The sequence below is a fragment of the Ictidomys tridecemlineatus genome, chromosome 1, assembly GCF_052094955.1.
Source record: "Ictidomys tridecemlineatus isolate mIctTri1 chromosome 1, mIctTri1.hap1, whole genome shotgun sequence".
NCBI lineage: Eukaryota > Metazoa > Chordata > Mammalia > Rodentia > Sciuridae > Ictidomys > Ictidomys tridecemlineatus.
This window is the reverse complement of record NC_135477.1, coordinates 223,557,873-223,581,499: the sequence shown is the minus strand read 5'-3', so window position 1 is coordinate 223,581,499 and position 23,627 is coordinate 223,557,873. Positions and strand designations below refer to the sequence as shown.

The 23,627-nt window shown below is 35.3% G+C and overlaps 1 protein-coding gene across 1 annotated transcript in view; it reads left to right on the top strand.

Moving 5' to 3' along the window:
• Itga1 (integrin subunit alpha 1) overlaps positions 1 to 23,627 on the top strand; it is a 151,686-nt gene that overhangs the window by 35,136 nt on the left and 92,923 nt on the right. The window contains exon 2 of the mRNA XM_005319647.4: positions 17,581 to 17,701. Coding sequence (XP_005319704.1) covers positions 17,581 to 17,701 — 121 coding nt within the window. The remainder of the gene's footprint in view (positions 1 to 17,580; positions 17,702 to 23,627) is intronic.

Below are 23,627 nucleotides of genomic sequence, written 5' to 3'. Positions count from 1 at the left end.
GAGGGGTGTCAGTTTGTAGACGTGTTAGCTGGTGCCTCTTCAGTTCTGCTCTCTTACTAAGACCATCCTCACACAAAGCTACAGTTATTCTCTGATGACATCACTACCGTCTTGTGCGTGTATAAATGAATGATTCTTATGTGCATAATGGAAGTCTTCAACTTTAAATCTGACCTGGCCTTGAAAGTCTGTGTGAGTTTTGGATCGTTTTCCTCCTGATTTACTTTTACTTTCTAGTGGTGCTTCTAACACAGATGTAAAATGATGAAAGCAATTTGCTACCTGACTGTGAAATCCTCTCAGTAACTTTTTAATCTATTAAATTTCCTGCCTAATCAAGAGGACATGGTTTTTCATAATATAGAGAGGATTACCCAAGATAATTATCATGATATCTATTCCCATCTCTATGAGATAGCACAGACCTTTCCAATAGTTAAATAGAGAAAAAAAAATGGGGATTCTTAAAATCTTCACATCAATAGTCACAATTTTAGAATTACTTATGATCTTGGAGGTGTTTTTATTTTTTTAACATTATTTTTCACAAGTGGCTAAAAATTCTTTGAGGACAGTACCATTGTTTATTTCACCTTTTAATCCCTTAGAGCTCCTCTACCTCTCGCTGTATGCTGGACTTCTATTAATGTTTGCTGAATGAATATAACATATTCATGCTCTAGTCACATACATGCCTATACTTGTTATCTGTGTATTATATACTTGTTATCTGTGCATTCAGCAGACCCAGTCTTTTTCTCTTTCTCTGTGTTTTGTTTGTTTTGTTTTTAATACTGAATAGCTTTTAGGGGGAAAAAAGCATAAGAAGGAACAATTGAGTTGAGTGTTTTAATTCTCTATTTTTCTTACCCTCCCTGCCTCATTCTTCTTCCCCATCCTTCCCCCAGCCAGAGTGGAGAAAAATGCTGTGTGAAGACTCATTATTAACTAACCCATCTTTCACTTCCCTCCGTATTCTATGACCCTCTCCCTCCTCATCTTGACCTCACTCTTTCACCCTAAAAACCTGATTCCTTGTAGGAGTCACACTTATCTCAGCTCCTGAGCCTCCTGTTCTAGGATCCCTCTACCTGACAGAAGCCTACACCAAGGCACCTGCCTGACATCAGAGTTGAGTGATTGATCCCCCTGGAATTAATCAACCATGGCCTAAATGTCAGGAAACTAGCTGGCTCACTTCAGGTCTGATGCTCATTACCGGACCAGTCAGCTGTGATCTGGATGGTAGGGTCACTTAAAAGCATGGCAGCACAGTCTGAAATCTTTGTTTAGAATAACATATATGCCTAAAGAAGGTAGTTTCTGTCTCTGATGAAATGAGAGGACCAAATTAAATGATAGGTGAGATATTTCTTCCAAATATAACATTCTATAATTGATCATGAAATCAGTCAAGTATTAGACATCATAATTAATTATATGCAGGTCTTTCTAATCTTAATAGTTTATTATACATATAGTCATCCAAATGTATTTCTCTTGGAAGAATTATAATAGATGACCAATTACTATCTCCATTATATTATAACAGGGAATGAACACTGTCACTAGAAACCTGGATATAGATTGAAATGCTGACAGAATCTCCATGCTGCTTTCCATATTAGCTGCATCACTTTGCAGTCCCAGCAGCAATGTATGAGTGTACCTTTTTCTCCACATCCTCACCAACATTTATTGTTGTTTGTCTTCATAATTGCTTCCATTCTGACTGGAGTGAGATGATACCTTGATTTGCATTTCTCTAATTGCTAGAGATGATGAATATTTTATCTATATCTATCTATATCTATCTATCTATCTATATATATATACATATATATATATTAATTGATTATATATCCTCTTCTGAGAAGTGTCTGTTCAGGTCTTGGCCCATTTATTGATTGGGTTTTTTTTTTATGCTTAGCTTTTTAAACTCTTTATATACCCTAGAGACTAGTGCTCTATCTGATGTGTGAGGGGTAAAAGTTTGCTCCCAAGATGTAGACTCTCTAGTTACCTCACAGATTGTTTCTTTTTCTGAGAAGAAACTTTTTAGTTTGAATCCATCTCATTTATTGATTCTTGCTTTTAATTCTTGTGCTATAGGAGTCTTATTAAGGAAGTTGGGGCCTAATCCCACATGATGAAGATTAGGGCCTACTTTTTCTTCTATTAGATGCAGAGTCTCTGTTTTAATTCCTAGGTCCTTGATCCACTTTGAGTTGAGTTTAGTGCATGGTGAGATATAGGGGTTTAATTTAATTGTGCTGCATATGAATTTCCAGTTTTCCCAGCACCATTTGTTGAAGATGCTGTCTTTTCTCCAATGCATGTTTTTGGCACCTTTGTCTAATATAAGATAATTGTAATTTTGTGGGTTAATCTCTGTGTCCTTTATTCTGTACCATTGGTCTACCAGTCTGTTTTGGTGCCAATACTATGCTGTTTTTGAAAGCAATAGAGAGATCCCTTGGAATACTGGGAATGGAACCATTATTTGACCCAGCTATCCCTCTGCTCGGTCTATACCTACAGGACTTAAAAACAGCATACTACAGGAACAAAGCCACCTCAATGTTATAGCAACACAATTCACAATAGCTAAACTGTGGAACCAACCTAGATGCTCCTCAGGGGGTGAATGGATCAAAAAATGTGGCATATATACATAATGGAATATTACTCAGCAATAAAAGAGAATAAAATTATGGCATTTGCAGGTAAATGGATGGCACTCCAGAAAACAAGGCTAAGTGAAGTTAGCCAATCCCTCAGAAAACAAATGCCAAATGTTTTCTCTGATATAAGGTGACTGACCCATAATGGGGTAGGGAGGGGGAACATGGGAGGAATAGACAAACTCTAGATAGGGCAGAGGGGTGGGAGAGCAAGGGAGGGGGCAGGGGGTTAGGAATGATGGTGGAATGTGATAGACATAACTATCCAAAGTACATATATGAAGACATGAATTGATGTGAACATACTTTATATACAAACAGATAAATGAAAAATTGTGCTCTGTATATGTTATAAGAATTGTAATGCATTCTGCTGTCATTTATTTTAAAAATAAAATCAATAAAAAACATGAAATGCTGACAGATATTCTAGGTGTTTTAAGGACACTTTTTATATTCTGAAAGAATATCTAAATTCAAATACACATACTTATATATTTTTCTGATGTCCTTTCTTATAAAAAATTAGTTTTTCTTGGTTATTTGTTTTTGGTTGGGTTTTGTGGAAAAAAATTTTCTTTTTGGAAAGCAATAAAAAGCTGTACATTTGGTTACCTGTTGTGTAATCTCAATAGACAGAAAGGACTTCTTTGAAAAGATAGTAAATGACTTTTTACTAGATGAGCTACTGTATCAGTATCCTAACTTTTACCTTATAAAAGAGTGTATTCCAGTCTAATGCCACTTAATTTTCCATGCATTTTATAAGATGTAGCTTTTATATAACTCTTAGATCTTAAAAACTTTCCTCAGAATATTATATGTTATATTTGGGGCCCCATAAAGCATATGGCAATATGTTTTCTGGGAAAAGATGTTTTCTAGCAAGGAGGCATATCTTAAACATTTTACTTTTCTCTTAAATTTTACCATTTGATTTTACTATCATGCTCTTGCCAGAGTTAAGAGTTTTCAGAAAGCTTACTCAGTGTCAACTAATATGACTTATCCTAGGATATATTTTTAGATATTGGGAGTTTCTTTTTCCTTTATGTGATCATAAAGTGATAGTTTAGAGTAACTTAGTTATTTTGTTGCAAGAGTCTATTTAGGAGTAATATAAAAGAAAGTTGAAATTGCCTACATTGTGACTTCATTTTACCTCAATTACTTCCCTAAAGGCCCTATCTCAAAATATAGTCACACTGGGAGTTAGGGTTTCAACATGTGAATACTAGGGAGACACAATGAACTATATAATAGAGTTCTAGTTATTATGTAGGACTTCATAATTAAGGGAAGTAGGAAGGGAAAAGGTAGAAGAAGGATAAAAGAAAAAGTGGAAGGTAAACCTCTCTGATGAATTAATTTTGCATAAGGACCTTCTAGAATGTCTCATACAAGATTTCCATTTACTTTTCTTTGGCCAGAATGTAGTCATAAGGTTATACATATCTAAAATTTGTCTTCTAGTAATATATACTACTAATACCTCAAGTAAGATAGATATATTATTACTAATGAAAAGGAAGAAATGAATATTAGAAGTTAACAAACCATTATTTTCACTTCCAGAAATTTTGCTAGGCTTTAAGGATAAGAAACTGATTTCCTAACTTCAATTAGTTTATATTCCAACTATCCACTGAGAGTGCACACAGACTAGTTATCTGTAATATAAAATGATGATAGATCCTATGAAATGAATGTGTGAAAGTCCTACAAAAAGAACGTGATTATGAATGGAAGGAGTTGGGGAAGGTGACTTTGAAATAACCTTTGAAAGACTGATGCAGGTTCACTTCACTAAGAAGTAAAGAAAGGAGTATCAAGGAGAGGGAAGAACTTTGGCAGTTCAGTTGAGAATGCAGATATTTTTAGAATCCGAAAATATTAATGGGTGGACATAAACTGACATTCTTAGGTAGGATTGGTAATGAGATTGGAAAGGTAGAAAAAACTGAATTTTAATGAGTCTAAAATGCTATTTATGGAGTATTGGACTCCAGAGAGCCATCCAAGGATAAGACAGTATTATTACCAGATATGTGTTTTTCAAAAATACACATCAGGCAACAGGAAAAGGATAAATTGATGAATTCCCAAATAGTTGATTATGTGTGAGTTTTAATATAAGAAACGCTTCTGAGGAAATGTGGTGTAAGTTTTCTATCAATACACAAGGTGAGGTTGTTATTGTTGGTTTGGTTTTGCTAATTTCTGCCTTGTTAAAGATACAATTATAAAGTCAAGTCATCCACCTTTATTCTTTTGGTTCAAAGAATACATACAATGGTAATAAATAATTGACATAAATTAGAAAATCTTTTAAAACTGAAATTCTTGAGGAAAATTATCCAATACACATTCTCATTTATCTGCATTAGTTTTGCTATCTTTTAATAAGCCTGCTAATAATTACAGAAACTCCTTGGGTATCTCCCTTTCATCTTTCTGTGTTGATATTCTCAGAAATAGATGTTCCACCCACTGCTCGAAAGCTAGGAAATCCTAAATTGTGTGATGACATATTTCTTTTGCGTTTTCCCTGAGTGTTTAATGTTAGTGAAATAGAACTGCCTGGTGAAAAGTCAGTTATTTTGACTTCCCTATTTCATAAATCTCACCCTGAGCAAAGAATTATGAGTTCCTGAATCACAAGTCTCTTCCTTAATCTAACTCTCAGTTTGGTGGTGAGAACTGTCTGCTGGTCTCTAAAGAACCCCAGTTCCATCCAGACTGAACAGCACAGAGTAGAATGTGAAATAAGAAACTGGACTATGAGCTGGGGCTGGGGCTCAGTGGTAGAGCACTTACCTAGCATATGTGAGGCACTGGGTTTGATCCTCAGCACCACATAAAAATAAATAAATAAAATAAAAGTATTTTTAAAAAAATAAAGAAAGAAACTGGACTATGGACAAGAACTAATCACATTATAGGAAGAGGAACTAGAGAAATATCTAGCAGTTGGTATCTTTCTGGGAACTACATTTGTTTAAGAAATAATGAAATGTATCTAATCATAATGTCAATTTCATTTCCAAAGTCATTCATGTTTTTGTCCTTATAGGCTGAAACTTAGAAACATACCAGAATGTGAATGTGATATGTCAGCTCCCAACAACGCTTGGCCAGACTTCCACCAGTCTGTTGTTCTCTCTGCCCACCTCGGAACTTACCATATGTCCCCCTTTTCCTCACCAGCCCTTCTCAGCTGCTTCTGCTGCCCTCGTCCCTTGCCCTCAACGTGACTAAAAGTATTAAGAGCATAGAGAACAGGTGATGGATAAAGATAATAAAGACCATTCATTCAGGTTCTTTTATTTTTGTCTCCTTGCATCTCAAAAGAACAAGATTGGCATTTGTCTATCCTGATTTCATTGTCAAAATAGTGATGAAATTAAAAAATATTAGAGAAGTATCATGTTGACATTTCTTCAAACACATGATGATAATTACACAGACATCACATAAAGTATTTTTATCATGAAATACTGCAAGCAAACAAAAAATTAGGAGAAATAAGAAATGGCAATGTACCTACTATCCAGCTTTGTAAAACCTAAACACTTTTCCATGACTGTTTGATTTTCATAAGAAATAAAACTTGTTTAGAATTTTTGAAAAAGCCTAATAATGAACAAAACTCTTTCTTACTTGAGGTCAGAACCAATTGAGAAATGACAAAGAATCAGAATAGGATTTGGCTGATATGTGAAATTCCCCCATACTGAACCCAAAAGAGCTTGCTTTACCCCCCAGCACCAGCTGAGAGCCTAACACCGGAAGCAGAAATTAAAACATTTTCTTTCTGTAGGCAGACCCACTTCCAAGAAAACAGGAGTAAGAGATGGCTGAACTACCCAGGCAGTTTCTCCTTCCAGCCTCATGAATCAGTTAAGTGTGCAAGGAGAGTGGGTATAGAAATAGACCAGGAGTGTTACAGACAGTGAAATTATTGTCCACATGGAAAGGAACATCAGGTGTGTGAAGCACTTATTTCCTCTATAAAAAATGTGAAGCCACATTTTAATCTCCTTTTGAAGCCTATTCCCCTCCTTCTCCCCTCAGTTCAAAGGGTAACCTCTACCTTGAATTAAGATCCTTGTATATAACAAGTACTTGGTAACTAGGGCTGTGATTCTAAATTCAGAATATTTCCATTTAAGGGAACTATTGGCTGCAGTTGTTTGGGATATTGACTACAACATCTGTATTTACTTGCATTTGAAGATACTCTAGTGTACTAATGGAAAGAATGTAAAAGATGCCGCTACCAGATAGGAATAGATTTTGGATCCAAGGATGTTACTGCTCAACTAATGTTTTGAGTGCTAAAAGATCATCATGGTCTTAGCAACAATTATAGCTAAGAAAACAAAGTTTAGAGCTATCTCAAAACAGAAAAGAAAGCATCAAAAAGTTATCTCTTTTCTCTGAAAAGAAAACAAGAATCCTACTGACCCTTGCCTTCTGAAATGTTTCAACATTCCAAGCTACTGAGACTTTGCTTCACTTCTCATAAACAAACCCCAATGTCCTTTAAAATACTTTCTGATTTATTTTCCAAATGTTTTCAGGTGAATAATAAATTACATTCATCCAGCTTACTTTTTTTTTTCTCTCTTGATTCTCTGGACAAGTTTGAAGTTGAGCAGAGGTACCAAAAAGCTTTTGAATGAAGAGAATGTTTGGTAGTGAATGAGATAATGGAAAATTACAATAATAAGTTGCTAGGAAGGAAGACAAGCTACACAGTGTCATTTTAATTTAAATGATAGTGCATTATTAGGGACAGCACTGAGTCATACAGAAAAAAAAATAGCCTATTAAGCAGCATGAAAGAATCAATAATGGTGTCTCTCAGTATCTGGAATATAAAATTGCTTGTTAAAGCTAACAGGTGACTCTAGGGTGAGCTTATAAATGATGGCTTTGGTTGAAGTATACTGTCAGAGTTTTCACAGTATTTCCTCATGTTAGCATCAAAACTAATAATTTATTCAGGTGAATGGCTGATCACATTTACATTAAGCCAGAAAGTATTTAGATAGATAAACTCTGTGAAAAAAAGAAATGTTAGGGATCAAGATATAGCTAAGTGGTAGAGCACTTGCTTAACGTGTGCCAGGTCCTAGGTTCCATTCTGAGTGGCCCCCCCAAAAACAGAACTTTATCAAATATATTCCTGCTTCTAAATCATACAGCACATAAAAGAATGAGAGGTCTTGAAAAGCAAAATTTAGGGCCTATGGCAAAATAAAATGTGGGTAGACCTCATTTTTTGTGTTCATTGTGTCCTTAAAACCTTGCACTCTAATTAAAACATTTTTGAAAATCTAGGCCTACTCCCTTCTTGAAAGAATAATGTAGCTGAATCAGAATGTCAATAACTGTTTTCATATCTAAAAAATCACAACCAATTGATGTTTTTTACATGTTGGAATTTTTCTATTGAAGAATACCTATTATACTTTATGGGTGATACTAAACAGTAATAGGAATGATAACATTTTTTTAAAAGTTTTTAACTTTTACTCTTCAAATTTCAACAATCTAAATAAATGTTTTGAGGTAACATGCATATTTGAAAACAGTGTAGCTATTCTTTTTTGTTATTAGTTGCTCAAGACAATACAATGATCTTGACATATCATCATTTGATTCAAATAGGGTGTGAATTCTCATTTTTCCACGTGTACAGATTGCAGAATCAGATTGGTTATATAGCCATATGTATACATACAGCAATCCTAGTGTCAGTTGTATTCTGCTGCCCTCCCTCTCCACCCTCCCCTCCCGTCCCCTCCCATCACTATTCTCTACCCATTCTACTGTGACACTTATCTCTCTCTCTTTCTCTTTTTTTTCCCCTCACACCATTGTATATGTATTTTGTGAACCCATGAGGGTGTCCTTCCGTCTTCCGTGCAATTCCCCTTCACCCTCCCTTTCCCTCCATCCTCTTTTCCTTGTTTTGTGTTAATCTTCTTCTCATGCTCTTCCTTCCTACTCTGTTTTGAGTCACCTCCCTTATATCAGAGAAGACATTCGGCATTTGTTTTTTAGGGATTGGCTAACTTCGCTTAGCATAATTTGCTCTAGTGCCATCCATTTCCCTGCAAATGCCATGATTTTGTTATTTTTTAATGCTGAGTAATATTCCATTGTGTATAAATGCCACATTTTTTAATCCCTTCATCTGTTGAAGGGCATCTGGGTTGGTTCCACAGTCTAGCTATTGTGAATTGTGCTGCTATGAACATTGATGCAGCTGTGTCCCTGTAGTATGCTCATTTTAGGTCTTTTGGGTATAGTCCGAGAAGGGGAATAGCTGGGTCAAATGCTGGTTCCATTCCCAGCTTTCCAAGGAATCTCCATACTGCCCTCCAAATTGGCTGCACCAGTTTGCAGTCCCACCAGCAATGTACAAGTGTACCTTTATCCCCACATCCTCGACAGCACTTGTTACTGTTTGACTTCATAATGGCTGCCTTTCTTACTGGAGTGAGATGGTATCTTAGAGTGGTTTTAATTTGCATTTCTCTGATAGCTAGAGATGGTGAGCATTTTTTGTGTACTTGTTGATTGATTGTATGTCCTCCTCTGTGAAGTGTCTGTTTAGATCTTTGGCCCATTTGTTGATTGGATTGTTTGTTTTTTTGTAGTGTAGCTATTCTTTTCCATTTGACTCTATTTTGTCTTTTGATTGCACTGAAGTATATTCTTACTTAATTTTAGCTACAATCTCTGAATTTTACATTACAGAAAGAGAAATTTTTTTTGGCTCTTCCTCTACTATTTGGACATGAATTAACTGGATAATCTTTTTTTTCTCTTTACATTTTTGAGATGCCACTGGTTCTATCTTAAGGTCAAATCTTACCCAGATATTGATCTGCACTTTGTTTATTGATGCATTAGAAGAAGAAAACTGAATGCAAGACTGTACCTTTATTAACCAAGACTGTACCTTCATTAACCATTATTCTTTTTAGTAAATTTTAGTGACTTACATAGAATTTCTTCTCAAGGAGATATATGTGCCAGCAATATTTGCCAGTCCTGTGGTTATTTTTGTTTATAGGCACAACAGGTAGCCTCATGGGTCAGAAAAGTCAAGAGACATATGCAGGTTAATAAAATGATTTTCAATCTTCTAATTTCCATTAGAGTTATTAAACATATATAAAAACAAACAAGAAGTGGGTAGCTTATTGGCCCTGGTGAAATAATGGAAGTATTTTGAAACCATATTTCCCATTAACCCACACACTTGGACATGTGTATGTCTTCCAAAAGCTCATTCAGAAAAATTATCCTATTAATTAATTGGTGAGGAGAATCAATATTGGAATTTGTTAGTGTCTGGAATTTGAAATTGTCAGTTAAGCATATTAGGTATATTGAAAATAATTTACTTTACAATGCATACTACCTCTTTTCTTTCCTGACCCTTGGAAGTACCTGTTGTATGTATTAAAAATAAACACTGGAATTGCCTTACTGTCTCATTCATATACACCACTGAGAAGACATTATATGTAAGTTAATAAAATCCATTGAAGATACCACTAACATGTACAGCTGTTTGTCAAGTTCTGATATATCCCAAGACAGCAAATCTCATATTTCTTGGTAAACATTTCAAGATGACGCCATCCTGCTTTGTTTTGAAGTGTAATACGCCTTTCCATATGCAGTGCTCCATGCTGCAGAGTCACAGAAATTAGTGATTTCAGCTCTAAAGATGCCAAGGCAGCTGGAGAACAGAGTCCTGTGCTCATGTTGCTTGTACAAACACATGGGTTGTATTCCCACAGTGGGATCCAGGGACCCCTGAGGTTCTGCAGCTTTTTTATCCTGTAAAATACAGAACCAGAACATGATGCTGACAGGGTGCAGTGGGTTGGGTTCTGAGACTGATTAAGAATTTCCAAGATTCAGAGTGGGGACAGTCTGAAAGGAGCCGGCAAAGCATGTAATTATTTGTGGTGGGAGGATATGGGGCCATGAGCAGATGTCTGTAGATACTACAAAGAAAATAAACACTATGGAAGAACAAACGTATGTCAAAATTTTCAAGGGGGATTTTTAACAAAGGATGTTTGGGAAACATTCTGGTGGAGTTCAGTAATCTGGGTAGCACTTATGAAAGGAGACACAGTTTTTACGGCCAAAATGACCTTTATACTAAAAGTTCTTATTTTTATTTGTTCCATTCTGTTCCACCCAACAAACTTGTTTTAAATACCTACCATGTGCCAGAATTATGCTTCCTTGCCTTCTTCTCACTGGTCATATACAGATAAACATAGGTACACAGGTTCACTTTGAAGTTCAAAAACCAGTTTACGACAATACCATCTTGAACACACCCATATGTGGCCTGAAGTTCAAATACCATTTGTAGTAACTTGAGACTCACAGAATTTCAGAACTAAAATTCAAAGCTTACAAAAATTTACCTACTACAGAGAACTAAAGTTAAAAAGTAGCCTCCTAGGAAGAAACTTGAAAATCAATCTCATGACTACCCAGTCACTTGAATGGCATTTCTGGTTGCTGATGGAGTTGGATATCTTGTTGACCTATTTCATCATTTCTGATGAAAGAACTCTGATTGTCAACGTTTATTGAGCCAGATTTTTTTCTACCTTTCACTGTTATCAGGAAGTTCCATTTATTGAGGAAGATACAAAGTTGGATATATTATTTTTACAGCAAATATAAATTTCCTAAACTTGAGAGTATGAGGACATATGGAAAAACTTTTGTTTATTCTATACTCTTTGGCATATTATTGTTTTTTTTTTCTCATGTCTCTACCACTAGACATCTTCTTAAGATTGAAATGCTATGAAAATGATCATCTCAGATTTCAAATCAACTAGAATGTGCAATTCTATAGCCTTTTTGGACAGATCCAATTATACTCACCATCAAATTTCATATCTATAGTAACATTATAAACCCAAAATTAAGATCCACTTAGCCTAATAAGAGTAATTAAACTAACTAAGATTTTAGATCCATAATAGGAATAGTCTAATGATGTCATATTTTTCAAGGTAGGGGAAAGGGCTTTCAATTTTAACCAGTTTCATCACTAAAATACTTTTCTTCCAATCCCATACATTGCCACAAAGCTGAATCAATATTTTTTTCTGAATCTAAAGAGAAAAAAGGGAAATTTGGAGTCCTTGAAAATACATGATATATCCATCATATGACAAATTATAGTGAGCATGTATGACCTCAGGAGTTTATGTGCATTCTAGCAGAACAAATACCAGGCATGTCAGCACAAGTGTTAAAGCTGCCCAGGAGGTACAAGTGCTCATATGTGGGAAGATTAGGGGGGTAGACAGCTCTGCACCACAGAAAGCATACTGCCCAGGTGTGCTTTCTCATTCTCAGGTGGCCAAGGACTGTGACTTGTTTGATAAGGCTAGAAGGAGTCACTGCAGAGTTGCCCTGTATTTGGAGGAGACTTGCAATCCTTGAACCAGGTTAGATGAGAGTAGATTGTCATTGGAGTTCAGAGTCAGCTTGTCACTCACTGGCTCAGATCCTGAATGGCATCATAAATATACACTTCATCTTGAGGAACTGAGTTGAAAATCTAAGGGATCTGGGTGAGTGATGTAAGGATGTGTGTTACCTCTGCTCCTCCTCCACGGCTAGCTCTTCTAATTAGAAGGCCTGTCATCTTTTTCTTTACCCATGTCATTGCAGCCAGGTTGAGAAACAGGGAGTCTGCTATGGAAATGAGTCAATGAATTCGCTGTGCTTTACCCATTGATATAGCACATTTATATGACTATTCAACACACAAATAGTCATCACAATGAGGGAAGCATCTTCTGAAAGAAATCTCTCCTCTTCCAGATAGTAAATTAGCTATGTGGATTCTACCTAAGGAGTTGATTGACTCATTTATCAGGCATTCTCTGTTACTGCATGCATAATTTGTGTTTCATACAGTAACCAATGCCTGGGAGATATTTGTTGGCTAGGTTTAAGTATGATAAACTGAGGCTTGTAAAAGTTAAGTCATTTGTTATTTTTTTTCCAGCTAGGATACAAGCTCTGTGGAAACAGATCCTGTATTTCCAGGATCTGGCATATATCTAATCAGAGTAAAGACTTGGTTATATTCATGGTATAGCTGGATCATATATCTCCAAAGATCACCATCTTTCTATATCGTCAAGGAATTTACTCTAAAAATCTATCAATTCACTCTTTAAAAAAAAAAAACAACTTTATTTTATTTATTTTTATGTGGTGCTGAGGACTGAACCCAGGGCTTCGCACGTGCTAGGCGAGCACTCTACTGCTGAGCCACAACCCCAGCCCCATCAATTCATTGTTCAAATGCAATTATTATTATCTCCAATCTGAATCTTATATTATTTCACTATATTAAAATAATAAAGTAAAATTAATTTCATAACTTCTATTTCTAGATTGGATAAATATGCACAAGCAGATATTGAAGTAAAGCAACAGCATTTCAGTACAGCTCCCTCGTCATCATTTATCTGATACTCTCTTGTATTGGACTTAAAATTTACAATGTAAAGAGTTCCATTAACTAGTAAATATTTCCATCCAAATATTATTATAGCAAGAATCCTGGGACAACTCCTCAAGTACAGATTTTGTTTTTCAAAGAAACAATCAAGCATGCTACAGTGACTCTTGTTAGATTCAGAGATGTGAGGAGTTAAGGAGAACTTCCTTCCACTGGAGTCAACAGAGATGCTCAGATTCTGCCACCTTCATTCAGCTTTTTGTCTGGCCTAGCTTCAAATATTCCAAAACCTTATGAGCCATCATGGGCTATTTGAGCATTATTTTGAAATAAAATACCTCCTTAATTTAGCTAACTCAATAGCACTTCAATTAGAGAAAGTCCAGGGTTTGACTTCAGAAGACCAATTGGTGAAGTCCTGCCTCTGTTGCCAGTGTAGCCTGGCCTTGGACAAATCACTCAACCTACTTGAGCTTCTATTCCTAACCTCCACAGGTTATTGAATTGCTCACTACTATTATTTATATGGAAATGTTTTTAAGCAAGGAAACTCCTTGGAACTGTAGGTTATGTTCTGCCTTTCTTTCTCCTACTTATTTGTCTTACACATCAAATTTCATTCTGGGGGGGAAAAGATTGTATAAAATAATTTATTTTACATAGGCAGTCTTTAACATCCACAATCATATCTTCTTCTTCTTCTCTTTTAATCCTCTTATAACCTTATTTGAACAGGAGCAAGTATTTTAATTTCTTTCTGCCTAAATGTATGTTTTAACTGAAACCCTCAAGAAGCTTTAGCTGAGCTCTGGAGCCATAACTTCTTAGCCAACCTATCCCTCATTCCCCAAATCCTCTCCAGCCTATCACCAGTGAAGAAAAGCCTCCTCCTTAAATTTGCCTCGGAAAATATGGAATTATATAGACTCATCCTAATTCATTACATGTACCTCTCTTCTAAACTCCGTCTCTTGTCACCTTTCCCTAGCACTTGCCAGTTTTAAGGACAAGATATAAAAACTGACTCAATGTGAATGGTGATTAATGCTTTGGATTTTGGAATCCTGTGGAAATGTGGGAAAATTTCTTGGTTTTCTTGAGCTTTCTTCTTCTCATCCATATAATGATGAAAATGATTGTGTTTGATTGTAGGGTTGTTGGAAAATTTAATGGGATGAATAAAGAATACCACATAAGTTACACAATACAGTTGTTGTTATTCTTAAGGAGAAAACTTCTCTTGATGATACATGTAAAATCAGAATATACTTTTGATATCTGATAATTTTCTGTTTTATTTTCCATCATTTTCAATAAATATTCAATAAGTATTGAAAATGTAGCTATTTACCTATTTTCCCTATGTAGCTTCTTAAAACACACCAGTCTGTTTTGGTTTTGGTTTTTGGTTTTTTGCTTTGGTTGAGAATAAATATGATTTTGCTTCACTTATGGTACATAAAGTTCTAAGTTCCAAAATGAATGTTGAATTAAAAATTATGAGAAGCTGATTTTACTGTTTACTCACTCCTTTAAATCAAAAGAACAAGATGTAAACTATTTTTTAATGTCATCTCCTATGCTTCAGGCTCCTTGGTGCCTCAGAAAACATGAAAGAGACTGATTTACAATCACTTCAGGCAAATTGCCTGTAGAATTCTAAGGACAGGAAATTTTTAAAAAGTGCAGCAAACACCCCCAGACATTCCATACAACATGTAGAATAAACAGGCCCCAAAAGGAAACCACAAGCTCTTGGTCTTACACTAAGGAAGTAACAAGAATGGGCTTTGGGAGATCATTTACTAAAGGTAACGATGCATTGGAAAAATACTTTAACAAGGTGAAGTGGACCTTAAGTTAGGAGAACTCTGTCCCCCTTTTGCCTAAATCCTGTTGAGCACCTTCAACTTAGGTAAATTTCATTACCTGCATGGAAATTGTGGGGGAAAAAAAAAAGAAGTAACATGTTATAGACCTGTGCTTCTCAGACTCCAGTAGGAATACGGTTCCCCAGGGATCTTGTTGGGGAAGAGATGCTGATTGAGGCAGTCTGGGTGGAGCCTGAGATTCTACAGTCCTTGCAAGCTCCTAGACAAGGCAGATGCTACTGCTCTGTGGTCCTTAGTTGGGGTTCGGTCACCTTCTTTAACAAAATAATTGGTGATGGTGTTCTGATCTTTATGTGTTAAATGCTTGTTTTCGGATGAGGGCGATTTTGGCCATAGTGTCCTAAAGACATTTTTGACTGTGACAACTCAGGCAGTGATACTGGCATCATGTGCATAGGGACCAGAGATACTGCTAAACACCCCTCAACCCAGGATGAACCCCTAGTGTCAATAGTGTCAAAATAGAGTGACCTTGCTGTAGAAATCTTATTTTGTATGTTTCTCATGTGAAAAGTGTGTTGAGATTGTTCAAAAAATTAATAAATATAACCTGTGAGCATATACTGTTTAGCTTGGAATAGAGATCTAGTATGTGGTGTTTAAAACAAACTTCAAATATATGAAAGATAATTATACAGAAGACAGTAACCAGCTGTTCTTCATTACTCTGGAAGAATGAGTAGGAAATGTACATAAAAGGATGTGTGCTATTCGTCCATTCATTTTCCTTTTCTTCACACCAGCCAAGCAAATCTCTTCATGATCTTGCAACCATATTTGTCCTGTCCTGTGTCTTGCTACTTGCCCTCCCAAATCCTCGATATGTACTTTTTTTTTCAACTGCCAAATCTTATCTGTCTCTCCCCTTAAAAATCTATTTGAAAAGTATTCCTTAACTAGGATGGAATAGCATCCAGTTCATTTCCAACTACAGTTGGAACGCTTCCTCCTTCAGCAGGTTATCTTTCAGTCTACAAATACGTTATTGCCTGTCTGTACAGAGAGCTGTGCGAGACTTGTAAAATCGTCTCAGCTTTTAAGAACAATTCAATCTAGGAAAGAAACTCACTTAGATAACTACAGTGTAGACAGTATTTAACAGCTACTTCTCAGAGTTTTCTTAAAAAGGGAAAGAAAAGGTTTGAGTAGTTAGAAAAGAGATTACTTCTAAATAGCGGAGATCAAGTAATACTTTATAAATAGATCTACGCAGTGTAAAATATCTTTTTTTGTTCATTTCCTTGAAGAATAAATTTTTTATAAGTTAACTCAGAATCCTGTGCATCACATAAGCACTTATTATTGTTACAAAAATTTGAAGATTAGAAATTAGAATAGTCTGGATTTAGACTGTATTTATGGGGAAGTTTATAGTAAGGGTTATAAGATTGGAGTGACTAAATCCACTCAGAATCTGTAAGACTGTGAGAGAGAATATTTCAGAATCCTTGTGGCTGTAAGGTTTTGAGAAAGGAAACTGAATTTTTATCTCCAAATATATCCTTTGATGTGCTGTGATTTATAAGGCAGTGTGCTTTTTGCAAAGAGTTCTTCGTTATAACCAGGAGGGGAATACTTGGGAAATTTTCAAGTACACATTATAAACCAGCACCCAATGAGGAATTTGGCATCATCAATTTGTGTATACAATTCCAGAACCCCTTTAGGAGACAGTCTCATTTATTAAAGGATTTCCCACTACCTAGACCAAAAGGAAATTGAGGAGAATTATTTCTCATTGAATATATAGAAGGTGCCAGGCATTGAGTAAACTTTTGGATATATCATCTAACTCAATCCGGACAGCCACTTGTGAGGTTATGAGCAGCAACATTATAAGGAGATGTCAGCTGTCAGCCTTGCTGCTTCAACATGACATCTTTCAATCTACAATGTGCAAGCTTCTACCCACACCTTGATTAAGGAAGGGAAACAACACATCTCAGGCCTATGTGGGAAGCCATCCCTTGATGGATACAGACAGCTTGCCTTTCCTTTTAGAAGCAGCAAGGAGAAATCTTCTTCCCGCCAGGCTTTAAGTCAACTATTCTGTGGTTGAAACAGGGAAATGAGGCTGTGTGTAGTTCACCAGCAGCTGAGATTCTCTGTCAGGCTCACTACTGGAAAATTATCTGCAACTGCACTAATCATTCTAAGTTTCTGGGACTATCCAACACATTTTTAAAATTATTATCTCTGGAAATGGTACAGATACTAAATTGCTCTGGAATTTTGTCTGCATGTTAATACTTGTCTTTTTTAAAGCCATCATATTGATTTTTAGTTGGTAATACAGTTAAAATCAGGATCTTCCTCGAAGTTCTCATTCTTTGAGCTTCCCTGGTCTTTTTAAATAAGAAAACAGCCTTCAGTGGTAACCTCAAGAATGCCTTCCATAATTCAAAACACGATGAGATCTTAGCTAATGTTGTGTAACTTGACTTTGTTTTCCCTCTTAAAGTTGTTCTAGGCTTCTGCGTATCATTCAATGTTGATGTGAAAAATGCAATGAATTTCAGTGGCCCCGTGGAAGATATGTTTGGATACACAGTTCAACAATATGAAAATGAAGAAGGAAAATGGTAAGCCAGTGGATTTTGTTATTGTTGTTTAGTTATTTTACAAGGTAATAGAAAATATTAATTGGTACAGTTTTTTTAATGAATGAGATTTAACAGAATGAATCATTAATGCTAGCAAATACAATCTGACCATTTGGTAACAGAAAGTGATTTAAAGTAAAAGAAAGAAAATTCCTTGGCTTTGTTAGAGGAAGTGGTTAGTGATTTCTGTTGAATCCTGAATTGACCTCAAGGAGGGTCCTATCCACAACAGTCATTATTTAGTAGTCATGTTTTTTGGTAAAAGTTTCTTAATTGTTCTCATTTTAGAATAACTTGAATACACTTGATGGAAATTTAGTAGGAAGGATTGAAAGAAGATGAGATGATGCCCTGAAAGGTTTAATTACACTTCCATATTTGGGAGCTTATATCTTTGGTGCTTAATTGATTTACTATGTTTGGTCCATTATTTATAATGAACCTTATTGGATTTCTGTTTATACCCTTCAAACCTGTTAATATTTGGTTAAGTTAATTTTTTTGGTCAGATTCTTTAGGCATTTTAAGTTATTAAAGTTTATGTCAAGCGAATAATTAGAGTTCATTTATTTTGTTTTGTAGTAAAGGTGATTTCTAAAAGTGAATATTGTAGAAAAATGAGCAGGAGTTAAATTTCACTTCAGTCTAATAACTTAAATAAGCTCATTTTTCCAGCAACCACAATAATAAACAGAAAGAACTTCATATCTGCTTGGATAACAGTGAATTATTGGCCCTCAATAATTATTTCACAGAAGAATAGATATATATCTTGCTTCATCTTTTAGACTTGGTTAATAATATTCCCCTAAAGACTATCAAGGGTAATGATTTGAGTTCTCACATTTTCTAAGGATAAATATTATATGCTAGGTATACACTAGATTTTGGGAAAGCACTTAATTCTTCAACTCTTTTAACAAATATCCTAGATAAGAAATCTAATAGTAGTGGCTCAGCAGTAAAGTGCATGCCTAGCATATAGAAGGTGCTGGGTTTGATCCTCAGCACCACATAAAAATAAATAAATAAGTAAAATAAACGTATTATGCCCAACTACAACTAAAAAAAAAAAAAGAAAAGAAAGAAACCTAATAATATGATGGGTTTTTAAATCCTCCATCCATCTATCCTATACTCTTCACTTCCATCACCCCCCACCAAGTTTTTAAGGCTAAACAGATAAAATATTGTTTTAGGCACTAGACACCAATTTTATTCTTTTATAATTATACTTGCAGTTCAGAGAGGTTCATCTGTGGGAGAATAATGGTGAATAGATGACAAGTCAGGTTTCTCTGTGTGCATAGTAACAATAAACTGTAGTGAGTTTTTCTTTAAAAATGCAAAGTTTACATAACACTTATGAAATTAATTTTTATTAATTACTAATAGATACATAAATTTTAAAGAGGAATATAGGAAATAGCAAACTCTAGAGACTAAAACCACCTACTTAAAATGAAGCATCTTTGTAAAGGATGGTCAAATATTGTTAAAATACTTTATGAAATTCTCTTCTTTATTATTTTATTTTATATTTTGTCCTATTTTATTTTTATTTCAGATACTTTTATTAGCACATTATAGTTATACATAATAATGGTGTTTGTTGTGACATAATCACGCATGCACGGAGTATAATCTGCTCCATCTCAGTCCCTAGTACTTCCTCATTTTTCCCTTCCCTCCTCCTGCTTCCTTTTTCCTTTTATCTACTCTATTAATCTTCCTTCTGTTTATTTATTGTTGTTTTTAATTGGTGCTTTATATATACATGAAGTGGAATTCACTGTGGTATATTCATATACCATTTGGACAATTTCATTCCATTTTATTTTATTTTATTTCTCACATAAAAGAAAAACCTGTTTTTTCTCCCATGTAGTCCTATATGTTAGTCTGCATTATATGACATCCCTTTGACTAAAATATCTGACAAGAACAACTGAGAGGAGAAAATTTTTATTTGGGGCTCATGGTTTCAGAGGTTCAGTTGGTCTGAGCCTGACATGAGGCAGAACATCATGGTGGAAGGACATGGCAGAGGAGAGCTGCTTAGCTCCTGGCAGCCAGGAAGTAGAGAAAGAGTGAGAGAGAGGGAGAAGTAGAGACAGAGGGACAGAGAGAGGAGGACAGAGAGAGGGGGACAGAGAGAGAGAGAGCGAGAGACAGAAAGACAGGTGGAAAGAGAGAGAGACAGATGGAAAAACGGAAAGACAAGAGAAAGAGAAACACCAGGAAAAAAATATAATCCCCAGTGGTATATCCAGTGGCCTACTTCCTCTAGTCATGCCTCACCTGTCTACAGTTACTACCCACCAATTCATTCATATTACAAATCCACCAAATTACAAATCCCCTGACTAGGTTACAGCACTCATAATCTAATTACTTTACCTCCAAACATTCCTGCCCTATCTAACATGAGGTGGACCATAATGTCCTCTCTTTATTATTCAAATCATAATGATGTCCTATCTCTCTGCTTTTAGAGCAGTTCGACATCAGAAGTCCTTAATTATCTAAATGGACTGTAATAGAGTTAAAGAAATCATATTTCCTCAGTGCCACTATTTGATCTTTTCTTTCTGTATCTCACACTTTATATCTTATTGTTAGGTTTACATTAAGTTCTCTACTCCCTTTTTTTTTCAAGGCATCAGAACGTCATAGAATGGGAAAAAGAAAAATCTAGCCTGAATGAGACCTTGATGTCAAGACAAATTATTTTTCCAAATTTATCCTATTTTTGGAGAGGTGAAGATGTAGTTGAGAAAAAAGAAAGACCAGTATTGGGTGTTGGTGGGAAGGGAATCAAAAGAATGAATAGATGGGCCAGTAAGAATATGTTGTGAGAATATGTTGTGAAAATATGTTGCTAATAATGTAAATATTCACTGAATTTACCTTTAGGCAGACCATTCAGAATTCTGTATACATTTGTAAGATAATGTTAATAATAAGGCCTTTTTGAGATCAGAGACCATGACTCATAAATCTTGTCTCATTCATTAAATCTAATTTAGTTATCTCTGTGAATGTTTTTTAGTGTACTGCAATTTTTTTTCTTTTGTCATAGCATGCATGTGGGTCAATCAAGCCACAAGTATTAATGTGGTACACCATATGTGTCTGTATCATTCTAAATTTATGGGGAATATCAGCATAAGACAACTATAAAAAATAGTAGGTAACATATATGAAATAATTAGGAATAAATAATCTACCAAGCAATCTGGAATAGATAAACTTAATTGGCATTCAAAAATAGATGATGTTGAGCTGAGTCTCAAAAAATGAGTTACCTATCAATATGAGAACAAGAAATATCACTTTAAGCAGAAAAGTCACTCAAGCAAGGGTAGACTTAACTGTAAGTGCTGGTAAGTAGGCAGATCTGATACTGGGAAGGTAGAAGGGGAAAGGATGAGAGACTTTAAAAGCCAATCAAAAGAGTCTGGACATTACATATAGGCAATGAGAAGACATTGTTGGTTGTTTCATGAGGTTTAGTTTGAGAAATTACATACATATTGGAATGGAGAAAGGAGTGTCTGAAAACTAGACAAGCAGGAGCCACAATCTACTGCTTATGAGATTAGACCCTATTCTATAAATAAAAGAAAGATGTATCTAGAATACACTTAGATGAATCTTTGGTGAAACTGTGAAAATGTAAAATGACAGTGTAGGAAGGGTCAGACATATTCCGAAATTTCTGTACCAGATTAATAGGTAATTGGGTACTCCTTGCCAGAGACATATATGTATACAAGAAATGAAAATAAATTTTATTAGGAAGTGAATGAATCTATTTTTAAACAGCTTGAGTTCAAGATAATGTCTAGATAGTTGAAAACCTCAAACTGAAATATGAGTAAAGGGGAGAAGTTCACACAGTAGGGGAAATGCCTAGTGAGCAAGGACTGGCTTTGGAGCACTTGCAGCCCTGCATACTATGTCTATCAGGAGGCCTTGAACATAATATGCACTCAGTGATTGTGTGTTGACTGAGGAACTGGATCTAGATTAATATTCTGTTACCACCATTGAAAAGCAACCATATAAAAAATAAAGAGACTCTTCTAGAGGTATGTCACTATTAATGGCCAGAACTGGAAATAGATCTTAAGTCTCACTCTAAGACTCATGCTTTTCCCCTTATTAGTACTATATTAAAAAGTAAATGTTGATAATAACCACCCTTGTGGTAAGCACTAGACTTTACATATTAACATGTAGAGTTTGTGAGCATCTACTGTAATTCCCTTTGACATTTCATATTTGCAATGATTTTATGGAAAAATTGTGAAAAATCAGAGTAACCAAAAAGATGTAAATTTCAAAGTAAGCAAACGTCAGTATCTAAATTTGCAACCTTTAAGGATGGCATGGTAGCCACATATTGTTCTAAAGAGATGCAGGCACTGATGATGCAAAATAAATCGTAGAAACATGTTTGGATAGTCTGTGTTTATAAAATCAGATAGAATGCAGACTTACTTTGGGAACTGAACTATGGAATAATTGTTTAGGGAACACGGGTTCTATTATTTAATTTTTTCCAAGGGTGAGCACCTTCATAAATCATATTTACTGCTCATGTTTTGAAAGTTCAACCACCTATGACTGGAAAAAAAATCATCTTGACCCATATTACCTCGTGGTTCTAGCACTAAAGAAAAGAACCTTGCTGATCTATTCCTAGTGAAGCCACATTTTCTCAGTAGCAGAGCACATTATACCTCTGATTAAAATCAGCCGTTGTTCATTATGGAGACCAGGAACAGGAGCATCCAAGTAGTTGCAGTGCAGCTCAGAAGAATCCAGAAAGAGCACAATTAGCCTCATAAATCTGTTTTGAAGAGAAGAAATCTAAATATCTAAATATCCTCAGCACTGTACAAAAGTCTTCCAGATTTTTTTCCTGTAGTCATCAGCATGGCAAAGTCTCAGCTAAGTGGGAAAATGCAAGATGTGGTTTGGGACTTTCCACTCTCTGTTGGTCCTTTGCTTACTTACTTACTTACTTACTTTATTTATTTATTTATTTATTTATTTATTTATTTATTTATTTAGCTGTATGGAGCCTTTTTATCGCTGTTTAAGCAACCTCTCTTGGTGGCTTCATGACTTTTAGTGGGTCTGTCTTTCCGAGATAGATTTTCAAGTTGTAGATCCCTCCCTACCCTCCTCAGTCCAATGTGTATCAAAATATGATTTCCTCCTATCTTTTCCCTGGGGGACTCTGCTCTATGCCAGGTAGGGGTACCAGTGGACCAAGTAATTGAGGCCCTGTTTCCAATATGTGTATCTTTTAAATAAGGACTATGCAAGTTTGAGAGGAGGACTTTCTAACATTTTCTCTTTTAGATTTTAATGTTTATTTTACATTGTTTATAAAGGCTTTGAAATTAAAATTTTCTCCCTACCAAACCTGTCATTTCTTTGGCTCACTTCTTTGCCACCCCCCTATCATCCATGAGCAAAATCACTATGGCTAATGGGGTCAGCAGGTAAGTTTCAGTCTCTCCAGTGACTGAACACTTACTTTATTTACTTTTTAAAAGAAAATTGACAGGGAATGTGTGGTGCTCTGAGAGTGATTTTGGTTTGATCTACGTACTAGACATAAGAAAGTGGTAAAAAGGGTCGTTAATGAAATATTATAATTATGAGACACTCCTCTTCATAAAACTATTCTTTATTGGGGGGTAGGCATAAATATAAAACAGGAACATCAGAAACCAGCTACTCTTTACATAGATATAATAATAGTCATAATAACAAGAATGACTTACAAACCAAAGAAATTTCTCACTGCACTAACTTTTATGATATTTGGAAAAAAGGTATTCTCTTACTTTGATGATCCTTGAATTTATTAGGTTTCTCAAGAGAT